General features: G+C 41.7%; 2 protein-coding genes across 4 annotated transcripts in view; both read left to right on the top strand.

Moving 5' to 3' along the window:
- Positions 1–11,306, top strand: part of tacc1 (transforming, acidic coiled-coil containing protein 1) — a 28,425-nt gene extending 17,119 nt beyond the window's left edge. For all 3 annotated transcript variants that reach the window (XM_062398207.1, XM_062398206.1, XM_062398205.1), the window contains exons 2-13: positions 690–799; positions 2,715–4,488; positions 5,352–5,415; positions 5,878–6,043; positions 6,649–6,713; positions 7,305–7,436; positions 7,538–7,614; positions 7,736–7,779; positions 8,242–8,405; positions 8,507–8,613; positions 8,718–8,838; positions 9,764–11,306. In XM_062398207.1, coding sequence (XP_062254191.1) covers positions 2,786–4,488; positions 5,352–5,415; positions 5,878–6,043; positions 6,649–6,713; positions 7,305–7,436; positions 7,538–7,614; positions 7,736–7,779; positions 8,242–8,405; positions 8,507–8,613; positions 8,718–8,838; positions 9,764–9,829 — 2,709 coding nt within the window. In that variant the 5' untranslated portion in view covers positions 690–799; positions 2,715–2,785 and the 3' untranslated portion in view covers positions 9,830–11,306. The remainder of the gene's footprint in view (positions 1–689; positions 800–2,714; positions 4,489–5,351; positions 5,416–5,877; positions 6,044–6,648; positions 6,714–7,304; positions 7,437–7,537; positions 7,615–7,735; positions 7,780–8,241; positions 8,406–8,506; positions 8,614–8,717; positions 8,839–9,763) is intronic.
- Positions 11,307–13,637: 2,331 nt separating this feature from the next.
- Positions 13,638–17,919, top strand: part of loxl2a (lysyl oxidase-like 2a) — a 30,184-nt gene continuing 25,902 nt past the window's right edge. The window contains exons 1-2 of the mRNA XM_062398200.1: positions 13,638–13,762; positions 15,588–15,881. Coding sequence (XP_062254184.1) covers positions 15,611–15,881 — 271 coding nt within the window. The 5' untranslated portion in view covers positions 13,638–13,762; positions 15,588–15,610. The remainder of the gene's footprint in view (positions 13,763–15,587; positions 15,882–17,919) is intronic.

Raw genomic sequence — 17,919 nt, 5'->3', positions numbered from 1 at the left:
TACTCAGATCTTTATTTAAAATTAAACAATCACTCTTTTCTAGAATGTTATAAATCATGCTGCATGTTGCTTTCAGTGGAACAGGAAAAGGCCGTCCTACTTCCTCTTTCTCTTTTACTTCAACTTTATTTTACTGTCTCCCCGTTGCTGACATGAAGTGAATGATACATGACACTAAACACATTCAATTGTGTGTTTTACTACATTCAATATGTTTCTGGTTCACATGCAAAACATGTTGATTGTTATGAGGCGTCATGTTAGGAAGATATTTAGAAAGATAATTATGTAGACTTGAACGATTGTATTTTATGACTTTTCTCTGATTGTTGATTGAATACTGGACAGTTTGACCTCCTCATGTCTCTATTCTAATGAAACTCTGTGACAAGGGGAACATCTGGATTGCAGCCTTTGATGAGGGTTCACAGATAAACACACATTTCCATTTCAGGGTCAGAAGCATTTTGTGCAAATGCATTTTGTGCATTTCTGTCTATGCAGGTCTGTTACAGTTCAGTCAATTCACACTTTTGCTTTTGGGGATCAGCAGATTTAGTGCACCCTGTGTTCTCAGTATTGTAATGTGATTCCTCAGTTATGTAAGGATTTTTCTGTCCTCCTCTCTCATCTCATGAACGTTAGGAAAGTTCACGCTCTAACTCTCTGACTCTCTCTGACTGCCACAGCTCTGACTCAGAGGGGAATTTTGGCACCCCTGAAGCTGCAACTCCTGTCCACGTGCCTGCAACCATCCTGGGCGAGCTGGAGAACAACAACACTGATGCAGAGAAAACAGGTGAGGCCACTGCTGAGTAAATCAACTGTAAAGACAGACAGACTGCTGACGTAAGATGTCCAAGACGCTACAGTAACACCTCAGATGGCTGCAGGTTCTCATTAACATGGCACATGTTGAGCAGAATAGACACATGTCACTCACAAAAGGCTCAGACTTCACATGTGTGAATGTATTGGTCTGTAGCGTTAGACAATGAGAACATGTTTCTGAATATATACATTTAAATGAATAATTAAATATAAATTATTTATAAATGTGTCTTTAAATGTTAAAATCTTTGCATATATGACCTCCACTACCGTTTGTGAACTGTGCACACGGTGTTTCAAGTTTACCATGCCCCAGTAATTGGATACATATGCAGTGTGCTGTCTCAGGAATGTACCTACAGACTACGTTTCAGCTTCAATAAGAAGCTCAGTTACTCATAACCAGTCAAAGAAGCACTCACACCTCCTATGTATTAATCAAATGCACAATGCTTGATAACAGATACCTGAGGTTACCTGATAGTTAAGCTGTCCTGCATGTTGGTATGCAAACTGGTATGCACACTGAGTAGGAATTTTGGGTGGGTTTTGGATGTGTTGATGGCAGAAGCACTGTCACTGTCAGTTAAATGCTAACAGCAGGAGTTAGCAGCAGAGTGTGGGAATGGCCTTTGCTCTGGAATTCAACAGGTTCAACAAAAGCTTTGGTTGGCCCTGCTTTGTGTTGGTCACTGATAGAGGTCACTGTGAGGGGAGTGACCGAACAAAGACCGTTATCAGGCTGAAGCCATCAAGTCTTCGAGCTTGAAAGTGAAGCTGCTGAGTTAAAATCTTCTGGTAAAACAGCTCCAGCGACATTTTACAAAAGTGTATGTTGCGCAGGTCAGGCAGGATACAGAGAGAGGAAGGCGTTCATGTTTGTTGTAACCACAAACATCCCTAACCCTGCAGCTGTTGGAGGAGGAGGAGGTTCGAATCCTGGCAGCCAAGAGCTGAAGTGACACTATAAACTTCTTTCGGATATAAACATGGTGATCTCTGCGTCTCTGCTCATCCAAAGTCCTCATCAATGCATCAGAATCAGTCTACACATGATGGCACTTTATAAATATTTAATAGACGGTGGAAGACCATGTGACAAAAAGTCCCATAACATAAAACCTGATTATGTGAACAGCGGGATGCTTGATATTTCTCATTTCAAAGAAAACAAATCTGCTACTATGAATAGATATAGGTTACACTTTTTGTGCAGACAAAATCTTTACAAAATGGTGCAAAACAATGCTTTAATAGGTAAATTAGACCTTGGGATCAGTGTATTTTGCAGCTGAGTTAGTTTAATCTTTGCAGTGACGTGTTCTGCCCAAACGACCTCTTTAACCAACATTGTATAGACTGTGGATACAGATGAGGACGTGTTTGCATGGGCATGTCAGACGGAAGGAGCACTTTGAAAATGACACTCAGGGAGACATGCTAATGTGTGTAGAAGTAGGTAGAAACACAGCAGGCAGAGCTAGTCTCTTAGCAACATAACATTACATGAATATGGCGGGTATGACGGGCACACTGAAATATGTTGATGTGTCAGAAGGAGCCCTGGAGGTAATTATTACACTATCATAGCCAATGTTCCTGCTGTCCTCAGTATACAACACAGTAAATAGAGCTATTTATGTTGTATTTTCCAATGTTCTTCTTGGTATGTGACGGCCTTCATAGTAAGACGTCGCCATGGCAACAGCAGCTAGTGGAGCAGTTGGCTGGCTAGTAACCTGCTTTCAGGGAGCCAATCCGATATCACTTCCATCAGAGTTTATGTTCTGATTGGACAGGTTGCTGCTTGCAGCTGAAGGGTTTTCATGTTTTTATTTTCAGGGTTAATTCTGTTTTTTTCCTTTCTCTCATTTCTTCTTCAGACTTGGATCAGGACGAGCACCTGATAGTGACAGCTCCGGTTGACGATCAGAACAGTTTTCTTAGACACAACATGGGTCAGGATGAGCCTGTGGTCCCCATGGGGGGCCCACTGGAAATAAACATGCAGACACTAGAAGAAGAAAAAATTGAAGATGCTCTGGGCTCCATGCTTGTCCCTGATTCCTCCTCAGTGAAGGAAACTCCTCAGCAGGCCGAATGCACAGTGTCTTCCTCTGAGGCATCCCGGGACACAGAACCCATCCTACATGCAGACCCTGTCCTTGATCTGGCTCCCGCTCAAACTGCTGCCCTAATATCAACCTCAGCCCCAATCTCAGCCCCAATCTCAGCCCCAGCTCCAATCTCAGCACCAGCCCCAGCTCCTGCCCAAATCTCAGCCCCAGCCCCAATCTCAGCCCCAGCTCCTGCCCCAATCTCAGCCCCAGCCCAAGCACCTGCCCCAATCTCAACCCCACCCCCAATCTCAGCCACAGCCCCGATCTCAGTCCCAGCCTTTATCTCAGCCCCGGCCCCAGCTTTTGCCCCAATCTCAGACCCAGCTCCAGCCCCGATCGTAGCCGTAGCCCCAACCCTAGCTCCTGCCCCAATCACAGCCACAGCTCTTGCCAAAATCTTAACTTTAGCTCCTGCCCCAATCACAGCCCCAGCTCCTGCCCCAATCTTAGCCCCAGCACCTTCCCAAATCTCAGCCCCAGCTCGAGTCCTTGCTTTTGCCCCAGCACCGGACCAGGACTCAGTGCAGAGCAGTGAACCTGCACCCAGCCAAACTCTGAATCGCCCTGAGGAAAAACCTTTTACTGTTTCAGAACCAGAGTGCAATGGTCTCCCGAAGCAGACGGAGCCCATTCGAAAGACTAAAACCAGCAAATCTAAGCCTCCGGCCCTGAGGATGAAGGTTTCGCTGGACGAGCTTGGACAATCAAATGAGGAACAAGAACTTCCTGTTCCCAATGCCACATACAACTTTGACCCTACCCAGCAGGATGTGAGCTTTAACCCTTTTACCAGTGGTGGACCAAAAATCCAAAACTCTCCTCCCCCATGCAGTCCAGACTCTCTACCGAGACTTGAGCAACCTGGTAGCTCATTTCCTGTTTGCAAGGACAGCTCAGCATCAGAAGCACAGACGATGGAAGCCTCACCTGAGACAAAACCTGTGATTCTGGAGTTCGCTCTGGATGAGGGGCCAGTCAGTAAACCACCTCCGAGGAAATTAGGTGGGAAAAAGACAATCAGTAAACTCACAGCTAAGAAGCAGAGGCCAAAAAGACAAGAGGCTTCCAGCAAACCTGCACCAGAACCCACAGAGCCAGAACCAGTCCCTCAACCAGAACCAGAACTAGAATCAATTTCCCAGGTAATGTCGGAACCAGTTTCAGATCCTCCCACAGAAACTTCTTTGCCAGCTTCAGACTCTGCCGCCCCATTGAACCTTGACGACATTCCTATTCCTAAATCAGGAACTTATAACTTTGATCCCAACCAGTGGGATGACCCGAACTTCAATCCGTTTGGCAGTAACAACAACACGAGCGGCTCTCCTGTGCTCCCTAAGGGGTCTTACAGCTTCGACCCAGACACATTTGATGACTCTGTGGACCCTTTTAAATCCTCCAAAAGCCTGAGCACAGAGGAATCGTCCAGTAGCACCGCTCAGCCCGAGAAGAAAGTGAACGACGAAGTAAAGCAGAAAGCTGGGAACTTGCCTGGTGAGAAGAAAGTGAGGCAGATTCCCAAGAAAAGCAAAGAGAGGTTAGTCTACACCGATATGTGATTGAATTTCCATCCACTTGCTTGCATTCCTTCGTTCATGCCCCAGAAGATAAAAGATATATATCACATATTATTATCAACAGTGACGGTGTCTGGATGCATACCAAACAGTGCTTTGAACACATGACAAACACTTAACACTGCATACTGACCATTGATGCCATTCCCATATAGGCTATAAATAGAGTGTTAAAAGTGCGCATGCACTGTTCAAACTAGCTTTTCCAGGTTTGTCGGCATCTTCTGTTTCTGCTCAAACCTTAAACTGATCTGATGAGTATCTAACATGTTGAGCTGAACATGTTTGTTTCTTCCCCCTGTTTTTTGTTCCCTTATGAAAACCCTCCCCATCCCTCGCTCTATCCCCCCTCATCCTTCATCCTTCCTCCTCTTGTCTGTTGCGTTACCCCCTCAACCTCTGCTTTCGCCCACCTCTCTCGACCTCAGGAAATCTGAACAAGTCAAGTTTCTCTGTTTTCTGTTGTAAGTACTCTCACTATCGACGCTGTCTCTGACGCATGCCCCTTCCCATTTTACTCCCATCGAGACATGTGTCGTGTCAGAACTGACCTTTGAGGGAGCACGTGTCTCCCTCAGTGTCCCTCCCCGACTTGTGAGGCCAATCACGCACTATTTAATATGACCTGTCTTGTGATCCCTTTTGGAAGCTGGGCAGCACCTGTGTGTTATACATGTATGCTGCTCACCTCACATGATATAGGGCCATGCAACAAGGCTCAGAAGTGTTAGCATCTTTATGGTTATAGAAACATTGAATTTAATGCTTTTTAGTTATATTTAGATATTAACTGTTGTGTTGGTTGCATGTGCTTGTTTTGCAGGAATTCCTGTAAAGTACAGAAATATGATGAAAGCCAGGCCCTGGTGCTCGATGTGTGTAATCAGGTAATGTGTGTGTTTTGGCTTTATGTGTGTGTGCGTGTGTATATATATCTTTCTGTTTGTGTGTGTGTGTCTGTGCGTATGTATGTGTGAATGTTGTGTAAGCTGCAATGTTTTGCTCTACTGCAGTGACACCTCATTGTCCATTATTCGGCAGCTGTCGGACATCATCTCTCAACACACACAAGTACACACAAATAAACACACACACACACACACACACACACACACACTCACCCACACACTGTCTCGGTTGGTTGTGATGTGTGTCTGAATTAATCTGCTCTACCCTCATTACGTTCATATCACAACAGAACATTTTATTATAAAAAAATTTAGTAACTTTATACATCATCTCCATGTTTTCTTTTACCCAAAATGTTGTGTATTCTCTTGCAGGTGGATATGTAAGTAGGCTAATGTGTGATATTTATCATATCATAATGTGTGTTCTCTTGTCTGCAGGGGGAAGACGAGGTGGTGGTTCAGACCCCAGAGATCACCCAGCGGGTTCATCATGCCACCGATGAGGAGAAGTTGGCCTCCACTGGCTTCATGGGCCAGACAATGGAGAGCCAGGAGGAGAAGGGAGAACCTGAATACACTAAAGCACCAGTTGAAGTTACTGATGGTAGGATAAAGATTCAGATTTTCTCAGTTGTGAAATATTATTGTTAGGGGTATTGCTTTAGGGGTTAGCTATAGCTTGGGCAAATGGAGCCCCCAGGCTAGAGATGACATTTATTACAATTTTAGGCCAGCCTCAGTGGAACAGCTCTCAGACCAATGTGTTCACAAAAGAAATGTACTTTATGTATAAATGACAGGTCTGGTCTCTGTTAGTCCACCTGAACATATACGTTCCCTTACGATGTGGTAATAGTACCACTTTTTAGCAGAGTATTGATGGTGGGAGAAGTAGGCATCCACAGAAAGGTGTCAGTTGAACCAAGAAACACGAAGAAGGAGAGTGAGAGTGAATTTAGAGACTGCAATGCAACAAAAATGTGTAAAATAATGATGAAGAAAATGGAGCCTGCAAACTCTGCAAAAAACCCTCTCCTGGATATGAGAGAGTTATAAATGTGAAACCAGGGAACCACTGCTTCCCACAATTGTGCATTAAAAACTGTGTCTGTGTCTTTGGTGCAAATATTGCACTTTTTGTAATTTGGATATGAGTAGCTAGTACAATTCAAAACGTGTCCCTGAATTATGTGTTCTTTCTCCTCGAAGGCCCTAAGACAAAGGGTTCAGATCAGCAGGATGAGAAGGACCCCTGCAGCCTGAAGGAAGATATAGTAAGTACTACAGAAACCACAGGCAGGTGTTAGTATTATTAATTCAACACAAGTAGCTTGTTTAGTACCTAATAATATTAAATAATAAGAAGTTTTAGTCATAATTGGAGTCTTAGTTTTTATTTTGATGTGTCGCATTCACAAGGTATTTTAGCTACAAGAACCAAATAGTTTTTAATCACACAATATTTATCCACGATAACTTCTTGCAATGTTGAGACAACACAGATGTTGATTTGTTAAGTCTACATAAATGTGAGCAGTTATTTTCAGAACACTCTTTACAAAGGCATCATGTGACTAAAATATACTAATATCTGAAAGTATTTATTTATTAATAATTGATTAGAAAGAAGGCACAGGTTGTATGTGTGCAAGTATTTCATAAGATCACATTTGGATGTTATTAATTTTATGCGTTTGTCTGTTAATTACCTGTCAGTTCTCCCTTGTAAAATAGATTATTAACCATAATGGGAATAACCTGGTTAGATAAAGGCTGATAATAATAATAAAAACAACCATACATATAAAGATCATGGATCAGATCTCGTCAAACTGAGCACATTGTGTTTTCTGCCTTTTCTTCAGAGTGAGATATGCACAAACCAAACCATAATGATGAGAAGCGCCAATGCCACAGACCCAGGAGCCTTGAACCAGGACAACTTACCACTGAGTGAGATGGACAAGGCTGCAGTTCTCACCCTGATCAGAGAAGAGGTATACATTGATGACCTGAAGTAAATCTGATGATGACCACTAATCCACATCTAAACACATCTAATCAGTTTATTTATTTTTTCTCTTTGTCCTCTAACCAGATAATCACTAAAGAGATTGAGGTGAACGAGTGGAGGAGAAAGTGCGAGGAGAGCAGGGCTGAGGTTTTTGAGATGAGGTAGGAAGTTTCACTGGTAGCTACTCTGGCACCTCACTTCCTGTTTACAAAACATTACGGCACAAATGTAAAAATGCTCCCGGTCAGCAAAGCTGACAGAGGACTGCTCTCTTGTTGACAGGAAAATAGTTGCAGAATATGAGAAGACAGTTGCACAGATGATTGGTAAGTTCCTGCCCCCTGGTGGTGATACTTTTCACATACTCATACTACAACCAAATACTCTTAATACAACAAAATATGCACAACACAACAAAATACTCACAACACAACCAAATACTCACAACATAACCAAATACTGACAACACAACCACATACTCACAACACAACAAAATACACACAACACAATCATATACTCATACTACAACCAAATACATACAACACAATCATATACTCATAATACAACCAAATACTCACAACACAACCATAAACTCACAACACAACAAAAAACTCACAACACAATCATAAACTCACAACACAACAAAATACTCACAACAAAACGGAATACTCACGATACAACTGTTTGATCTGCCCACACATTTTTAGGCTGCGTTCACCAGCATTGTTTCAGTTCAGTCTTGCAGTTGTTTGCATAAAACCTTTCCTCTGACACATCTGTGTCTGTAGAGGACGAGCAGCAGCAGAAGACGCTGTCCTGCAGTAAGTCAGTTAGGCAGCTGACCTTAGAGAGAGATCAGGCTCTTGCTGACCTCAACTCAGTGGAGCGCTCCTTCGCTGACCTCTTCAGGAGGTATGAGTCCTTGAAGGGAGTCCTGGAAGGCTTCAAGAAGGTCAGTACAGCTTTATACTTGTGCAGTTCAACATTATGCAGTTCATTCCACCTTCATGTAATAATCAGCTCACTATATACTCTTTTCATGCATCTCTACAGAATGAGGAGGTGCTTAAGAAGTGTGCACAGGACTACCTGATGAGGATCAAGCAGGAGGAGCAACGATACCAAACCCTCAAGGTTCATGCTGAGGAGAAACTGGACAAGTAAGTGTCATAAGACGGGTTTGAATAAATCCGCTAGGGTTCAAGGCTGATTCTGACAATCGTCTCCTCCTTCTTCCCTCTCCTCTGCTCCCCCTCCTTCGCAGGGCGAATGAAGAGATAGCCCAGGTGCGAGGCAAGGCCAGCGCAGAGGGCATGGCTCTGAGTGCCAGCCTGAGGATGGAGCAGATGAAAGTGGATTCACTTGAAAGAGCTGTGCTTCAAAAGGTAGCTTGACTGAAAACACGATTAAAAGGGATGAACAGTGTTGGTGAAATGAAGAATTTATGGAATTTTATATCTGTCATATTCTTGCACGATCCGTCAATTGTGAAGCACTCTGAACTACACAAACTTGCGTGATAGGTGCTATAAGATTAAAGATTGATTGATTTACAGATGTTTGAAAAACATGGCTGATGGTTATGTTTTTCGAATGTTAAGTTTGCTAAATGTGTTAAGTACAGCTGCATGTAATAGAATCGACCACAACTCCCACAGAATCAGTTGTTTCCTGCCTGTTTGTCAAATTAGATTTTGTCTTTAAGTTTGGTTACAGATAAATATATGCTCCCACCAGCTTTTTACCTTTTGCATCATGGGGAACTGCACATATTTGTCTTCCTCTTTCAATGTAAATAACATTTTTCCTGTTTTTTAAAACTGGAGATTATTTAACATTTTCAATCAAAGGTTTATTACTCACAATTTAAAAACATAATTCAATTGTGCAGTTTCATTATCATCATTATCTGTTTTTTACTGTCTTTTTACATGTGCAGGCAATGAGCACCGCTCAAAAAATGTGCCAACATGGAGGTGGACACTAGAGTGCAGTGTTTCATCTACTAAAACCACAATGCATTGGAAGTTAGATGGGGAGAAAAGCTTGTTGCTCCATGTTTTATACTTTGTTAATGGAAGTCAGCCAAACAACTGTGTTACCAAATACCACTGTGTAGGCTCAGTTAATTAGTGTTTGAAATGAAGCACACTGGATAAAGCCTGTTTATTTATTGGCTGCTCAGCAAGGTACATGGAAACTATTTCTCTGCCAACAGACTCAGACTTTCATTGTACCTTTACAGGGATGTTTTTCTGTCCTGGAAGATCTGTCAGATCATTTTCTAAAACTTATGTCTGTCTCTTACAGAATCAAGAGATCGAGGAGCTCACCAAGATCTGCGATGAACTGATCGCCAAAATGGGAACAGACTGATAGGCCGACTTGTGATGTAAATTCTGTACAGGACATCTCAGCGTTCTCTTTGTCAGCTCATATGTTTAAATAATTGGAGATTATTGAAATACAAGTTGAGAGATGGTTGCACTTTCTCGTGATATTTTCAGAATGAAATATAAAGCAGATATATGTCAATGTGTAATTTAAGAAGCACAAAGTTATCGTGAGGGGTATTTTAATAATTTTGAAGGAGAAGTAAGGTGATTATATTCCTACTATGATTTGTTGATCTTTGATTTTGGATTTAATTAATTATTTTGAGGTTAAATGATTAGTCATGATGTTTTTCATCTTCTCCTTTTTTTTCCAACAACAACATTTTCTTTCTCTTAGTGGAAACTAAGAGAAAGAAAATATGCACAGATACTTTTGACCACAGAAGTTCTACAGTGTTCAATCTGATACCGGAAGAACAAATGAGTGTATTAAATTAAAAATTTGATGGTATTTCATTTGTGATACAGATAGTTTTGCTCTGCTGTTTATTTTCTATCATCAGTAAATGAGCTGGAAGTAATATTACAGATATTTTTATAAACTGCCTTTTACATTTGATCATTATTGTTTCACAGATTTTGAAGTCAAACCACAATGATTTTACATCTTGTACATTTGACCCCCTTACATCTCGGGGATTGGGATCGGGAAATTTCAGGAGCACTTATGAAGCCGAAACCATTTAACTCAGCTAAATCATATTTCATTTGATGGGAGTTTGATGATGGGTGAAGATGAAAGTTTCAAGTAGTAAAACTTTGCTTATTACTCTTAATAATGAACCATGTGCCAAGATTAATTTTCGCTCCGCATTTGAGTGTGAAAAAGCACAGTCTGACGCTGCCATGTAGATATATTTGGATCGTATTGATATTTTATGTGTGTGCTCACATGTTGCTCGTGTGCCTTTATTTTGTTTATTATGAAAAAGAAAGTTTGTCCCACCTCATTGTTTCCAAAGTCTGTTGCCAAAATGTATATTTGTAGGACTAAGTACAACAGTGAGTCAGCATGGGTTTACAGTTATAATGTTTTACCTGCGGTTAAAAAACAATGATTTATCTGTGCACAAGATGGACCACATTACTCTGTGATTTGGGGGCAGTTTATGATCATATCTCGAGTGGACATCGTCTGGTCAGATAGCACTCAGATATGTATCATATACAAAAGACAGGTTTTTGTATAGAAACCTTATTTCATGTCAGCACAATCACTTGTAAAATGTCTGTGGAAACCGAGATGGGTTTCAGTGTGACCTATTGTGTTGGTGTTACAGTGAAGGTGCTTTTCAATGCAAACCCATTGTTACATTATAATATGCGTGAATTTTATACTTTACGAAAAGAATATTATGAATTCCATTGCTAATATTTGTAAACTTGAAGAATTAATACGAATATACTCAGATTATTTTGTGCATTCCTGAATAAATGGTTTAAAAGATTTAATATGATGCCACTGTCCTCCTCTGCCTGAATCATTTCAGCTGTGCACGACAAACCAGAGATGAACATAAACCGAAGTAAATCCAGACAGATTTTTTTCAGTCCTATACACAGGAGCCAGTTTTCATGCTCTTTCCACTGTTTCTTTTTACAGACATGTCATTTGTGGTGTTTGGTTTGTCAGTCAGGAGCCTGCAGTTTCCTCCAGCAGTCAAATTTAACAGTCATAACAATGTGTCCATAAATACATCAACAAAACAGTCTACCTTCGCCCATGTGGCATGGTCGATTCATTTGTAAGGAACCATTATAGTATATATTTAGGATGTGATGACATTGTTATACTGTAGATTGAGAAATGGCACTAAGGAAGTTGAGTTACTAACTGTGACCATCACTGCAGTTGTATGCTTTAACACTCCCCTGTTCTGTTTCAACCTGACCATGAAGACCACCTGCTTCCTGCTCCCCTGGGCCAGAATAGGACTATTAAAGTAGTATATAAGTAACTCTTTGTTTAATATTCTTTATATTCTCTAATATTTTTAACTGTTTATGCATCGAGCAGACTGCCCACTGATATAACTTTCTGATGTAACTTATTGACAGTCACTCAGACCAAATATTGTAGCTACCCATTGTAAGATATTTCTTAGAGTACAATATTAAGGTGATTTATTGTTTGGGAATAAGGAAGAATTAAGTCATACTGTGGTTTTAATGTGGGATTCAAGGTTATTGTGTGAAAAAGCGATTATGGTTAATGTGCTCATCAACATTTGTCCTGGTTTACAACAGTTGCAAAATGCTAATAAAAACCTAAAATGTAATAATGTTACACAATCTGAAAATGGTTTAATGTCTGGCTCAGAAAAAAATTATTATATCATAATTATATGATAGTTGGAAAGACAGAAGTGCAAAGTTTGGGCTTAGATTTGACTTCCCCTATAGCTGTAAATAAAATAATGTATGTTTGTGAATATGTTTTAAATTGTACACAATATGGAAGTATTTTTCTGAAGCCGTGTCTATTTAATTATTCAGTCTGCAACATCCCTGGATCAGCACCTTCTCGCCACATGGTGGAGTCCTCAGAAACCACAGGGAAATAGCACACCTCTGGTCCTGATGGGATCTTATCCTTACAGATCAGCTTCAGTTTATTCTGACAGATCAGTTACTTCACTGTCAACATCACTGTCAATGAGGAGGCTTAGACATGTAGGGTTTACTGGAGGGTGAGAGGGATCACTCATAATCCAGGGTGAGAGGGATCACTCATAGATACTATCTGGATAGTTTCTTTTCTTACATTTAACTAATATTTCCCGCTTGTTGTGCTTTGGATTTGAATGAAGACCTTGTTATTCTAAATGTTTTCTTTTGATCACTTATTACTTGGTCTGTCAATCATTTTATGATGGAAAGAAAGGGAGTGGACTTGACTTTGGTGTTGATTGTTGGAAATGGTCGTCCTTACCTTTTCAAGAGAGACGTTCACCTTAACTAGCCTTCAAGCTACTAACATTTAAGTCCTATATACTGTGTATATATACATTACACTCGTCATTTTAACAACTATCAATACATAGCTTCACCAAACTTTACAGATTCACTCCTAGAGCCCAAGTAACCCAAAATGTATCTTCTGCTGCTTTAGGCAAAGACAGGAGACGACTCAGAGGACTGCCCTCCACTGTTTAATGGCCCCAGAGGACAATATAAAACCTGGCATTTGCCTTCTGGCGTTTCTTTGCACCTGCAAGACAAAACTGTGTGTTTAAAATCTCCACTAAAACTGTCCAGTTTCCAAAGACAGTCGATAGATAGCACAGCAGTGAAAAATAGCACAGTGTAAAAATTAACAAAATCATTTAATTATAAATACATTTTGAAAATACAAATTAAAAACTTGAGAGTGCGATTTTTTCTCTGTTACACCAATAATACATACTGAGAAGTGGGGTCTGTGTTGGATGGTATAATAAAAAAAAAAATGCATCTTCAGTTTGGCCAAGTGAACAGTTAATAAATCAAGTATTATTTAATGATTGCCCATAATCAGTGTCAATACGTTATTGATCTCTCCGGAGTTATGTATAATCCTCTATTGAAGGATGCAGCCTCAGTGTTTGACTTGATGAGGCCATAAAACTGAGGGGGGGTTCACAATCCACTGATCCGGGTCCAGGGTCTTTCCAGCTCGAGCAGTGTTTTTGTAACCCATGGTGACCGGGCAGGAGGGGGCGGGTCCAGGATGCTGAGGCTGCCTCTGATAGGCTGCTGGCCGCGGTGATGAGTGGGACGGGAGCGCGCTAGCAGCAGTGAGAGGGGAAAAGAGAAGAGGCAGAAGAGGAGAAGAGAGGAAGAAGTTCTGCTCTACAACTCATCCTCTGCTGCAGCTCAGATATCTGAAGGTGTGTGTGTGAGTGGAGGAGCCGCCTGTTCTCCGTCTGTGAAGGTAAGTTTCCCTCTTCGTGTCAGGATAGACCACTTCTGATTGGATGATCTGATCCGCACGTGCAGGAATCTGTGAAACTTTTTCTTGAAATATGAGACTCTCTGTAAACTGCATAGTTCTCTTTCTTTGTCCCGTCTGCATAACTTGGAACTTTAACAGGAGGAATATTTATATTATTTATCACCGTAAAAAGTAGATTGCTGTCATTTTATCTCCTGTAGTTGTTTAACAAACAAGAGTTACACCCATTTAAAGTGAGCCTGATCTAAGCATGAGCTACAAATGTTTTATATTGTTGCAATGCATTATTTACTCAAATGAAGAAGAGAGGGACAGTGTTCTTATGTTATATGTGTCTGGATTTTCCAGAAGAAGGAGGACTCCTCTGAGCTCTGTCCTTTTCTTACCCGCTTCTGGTTTAACAGTTACTTGAAGACTGATTTGTAGTTTTCACTCATGAACAATAGGGAATACAAAAAGCACTGGCTTTGATTGAGAAACCCATAAATTCATCATTTGGGGATTTTATATAATCGAGTTGACTGGACAGCCCTTGGCTGGATTTCACTGACTCTCCTGTAATCTTATATGTTCTTGAATGTTTCTGTAGGAAGTGGGTGTATCTCAACTGGTTTTGTAAGAAGTATAGACCAGTCACAACACATATTCAGGAGAAGTGTTCATTTCCATGTATAGGTTTGTTGAGGTGAGACATGATGTTTGTTCAGTGTGTTCATAAGCGGTCTCTGGAATTGTTGGATTGGACAGTGAAATTCAAAAGGCCAAATCAAAGCAGCTCCTGCTGAACTTGTTCCTCTCAGAGGGAAATAAACCAGATGTTTTCCCTGGAGGATCACAAGAGACGTCTAACGGTTTATTGAGTGTGTACACCAGGGGTGTTTTGTCGAGCCCCTGCGTTCTGCAGTTTGTTGGCTGTTACTATGACGTCAACTTGGAAAGCACCCCCCCATCCTCATCCTCCTTCTCCCTCCTCACACCACAGACCTGGAGGTCTCCTTACTTTCACAGTGATCCTCCCCTCATTTAACTCCAGGAACATTCCTCCCCGAGGGCTTTTGGTCTGTCCGTTGACACTTTCATGGTCTGCCATGAAATATCAATGTGGAGTTCACTTTCCTTCTCAGTTGTGCAGCCTTCGGGCAGAGATCAGTAGATAAGTGAGAGGGGCAGCACGCACCCTGTGGAGGCCCACATTTGCTCTTCATTAGGCTGTCAGAAAGACAGAGGCAGGAATCCTTGTCTCCATTCTCTCCCAAATCCCACTTCTTCTCTCCCTTATTGGCTGTCAAATGCAGTTTCAAATTCTTTACCAATCCTCAAACTTATATTGTGGTGTATGGAGGCCAGTGAGGGTCTCTGGTAACCTGAGGATAGCCAAACCAAACTGTAGCTGCATGTGCAGGATTTTATAATAAAACATCTTAACTTATTGACAAAGCTCCATGCATGCCAATTCCATGAATTGTTTTGTGGGATTTCAACTGAAATCTCCATAAAACAACTTAGTTTCCAGTGTTTAAGAAAGTAATGACAAATCTTGTGGGTCCACCACCAGATCCGGGTCTGCAGTAAAGATTTAAAAGGTTCTACCCTGAAACCTATCACATCTTTCCACCAAGAACATTGATAATTCTTCTTGTGGTTTTGTGTAATTTTTCTAAGACAAACAAACAAACAAACAGAAAGGGTTGGAAACATATCCTCCTGGGTAGATGTATCCTCAAGAGTGCTGTTGAGTTCAGTATCCCAGTGTGCAGCTTGAAACAGCCTCTGACAGTCATTTATCTCATCCTCTTCTTTTTAGATTCTCCCCCATCCTCCTGCATCATGCTGCACCCCGGTGCCTTGTTCTCTTTGCTGTACATGTGTGCGCTGTGCAATGCCCAGTCAAACTCTGGCACACCTGTGATCCAGCTCCGTCTCGCTGGGGAGAAGCGGAAACACTACGAGGGTCGGGTGGAGGTTTTCTACAAAGGAGAGTGGGGGACAGTGTGCGATGACGACTTCTCCATCTACACTGCCCACGTGGTGTGCAGAGAGCTTGGCTTCATGGACGCAGCGTCCTGGTCGCCCTCGGCCAAGTTTGGAAGAGGGGAAGGTAAGAAAAAGTCGTATATGTTGGTTTCCCAAAATTTGATGTAAAACCCATATTTTTTACCAAATCAAAAACCTTGAAACTTCACCTCAAACCCACGTTCTTCAGCTGTTTTAGACCTTGAGATGAGGGTTAATGGTCGATTATTTCGGCAAACTGCCAATCAGCCAACCACACACATTCAAACGCAGTATATCTCTTCATACTGTTTCATATGTTCCATGGAAACGTCTTTGAATGAGATACACGTTTCCCCCTGTCTGCCTGCTAATAACCTGAGGCGCTGGCACTGGTTTCCACATTAGAGGAGACGTGAGAGACGCCAATCAGTTCATGAAGTAGCAGAAGGGTTGGGTTGGGGGGGAGGGGGGGGGGTCAAGACTGGAAACACTGGGTGTGTAAGCCAGACACATACACACACATAATTAGAAAAACACACATGAGACATAAACTCATCACTGTTAAAAAAACAAATCCTGATGAGATTTCCAACTCTGTCAAAGCTGCAGCTGCTGGTGGTGTACATGTATGAGTGCGTTGGTGTTAATTAAAACTGTGTCCCTTGTTAAAGGCACGTTTTACCCCTGGGTCTCGGCCACATCCAGCCAGCCACTTCAACAGTGAAGTAATTAACTTGGCTGTTTACTTCCCAAAGCACCAGAGTCATTATTCAAGAATTACGTTTACGACCTAATAGGCTCCATGCATGTAATGTTGCATGCATATACCATTTTATGAGTAGCAGCAAAACAGTTGATGCATATGTATGGCCTGTCTGTGCAGAGGGGGAAATGTTTGCATTGAATGTGATGTAGGAATGTAGACATGGAGGCTTTTGGCGATGTGGTCAGGGTGTGACCCTCCAGCGTTCCTAAAGATTAAAGTTGAATTTACACTTAAAACGTGTGTAGAACATTTATGTGCCATTTTGAGGAGGGTTCCTCTTTATTCTGACAAATAAATTCAAATTAGTTTATAGGGGAATCACTTAGATAGGAGGGTTTGAGGCTGTGTGCATTCGTTTCCTTGTTGTTTGTAGAGACACATGGCTGTAAAAGGGATTAAGAGCTTTTTCCCATCATCGTGGGGACTTTGGAAAGAGACCATCACATGTTTTCAATTGAACACATCACTACACAACAAGTACAAGGACATCTCCCCTTTGGATTTTACGGCCTGGTTGTTGATACGATTCCCAGCAGCCGTTGCACAGATATCATTTACAAACTCAGTTGATAACATCATGAATTTACATTTATTCAGATCCACTTAGGAACACTCTGCTCTGTTCCAGTTTGCTATAATTTTGAGCATAGGTTACGTGGTTGACTCAAAATACCAATAAAAGCTCAATTTGAAAATAAATGGCTCCCTGTAGGCTGTGCTCCCTGCACTTTTCACCAGCTTGCAAATGATGGTCACACAACAATCCAAAACAATTACAACTGGCTATTGTGAATGTTTGTTTAGCCAGAGGTGCACTGAGACCAGGCTGACTCTCACGTGGACTCTCTGCAGTAAATCACCACCAGGAAACTTGGCAACTATTGTGAAAAAATGTTCCAGAGGTAATCATCTGCTGCCAGGAGGAGGCTTACGTGACCGTATGACATCCAGTCACTTTCTTGGTAGGATCAGGATGTTCCTCTGCAGCGTGTTGAGACTGTCAGAGGAGCAATCCTTAGGGGGTTCCCATTGCCACAGTTGCTGGGGTTTCCGTGCTTCAGCAGGCTGATTCGGAACAGACAGCTGGACGGCAGAGGATCCGATTCAGCCATGACAACATTCTCCTGCCAGGTTTTGGCTGAAAAAATACGGCAGGTTACGGTGGAGACATCTCCACGTGAGTAGGTCTAGTGTCTCTGTGACGAGGCTTCAGTGGAAACACGGCTTAAGACGGTCAAGGTGCAATATTGAAAGCACTCTTTCATTTGACTTTTCTAATGAAGAAATCCTCTGTCAGGGAAAGGGATTGTGGCATCATGTGGCTCAGTGGAAAGTGCAGCATCAGTCCTGCCATAACATGGATGACACTCACATT

The sequence above is a fragment of the Platichthys flesus genome, chromosome 2 (genome assembly GCF_949316205.1).
Source record: "Platichthys flesus chromosome 2, fPlaFle2.1, whole genome shotgun sequence".
Classification (NCBI taxonomy): domain Eukaryota; kingdom Metazoa; phylum Chordata; class Actinopteri; order Pleuronectiformes; family Pleuronectidae; genus Platichthys; species Platichthys flesus.
Note: the sequence above shows the minus strand (reverse complement) of the source record. Positions and strands in the feature narration are given on the sequence as shown.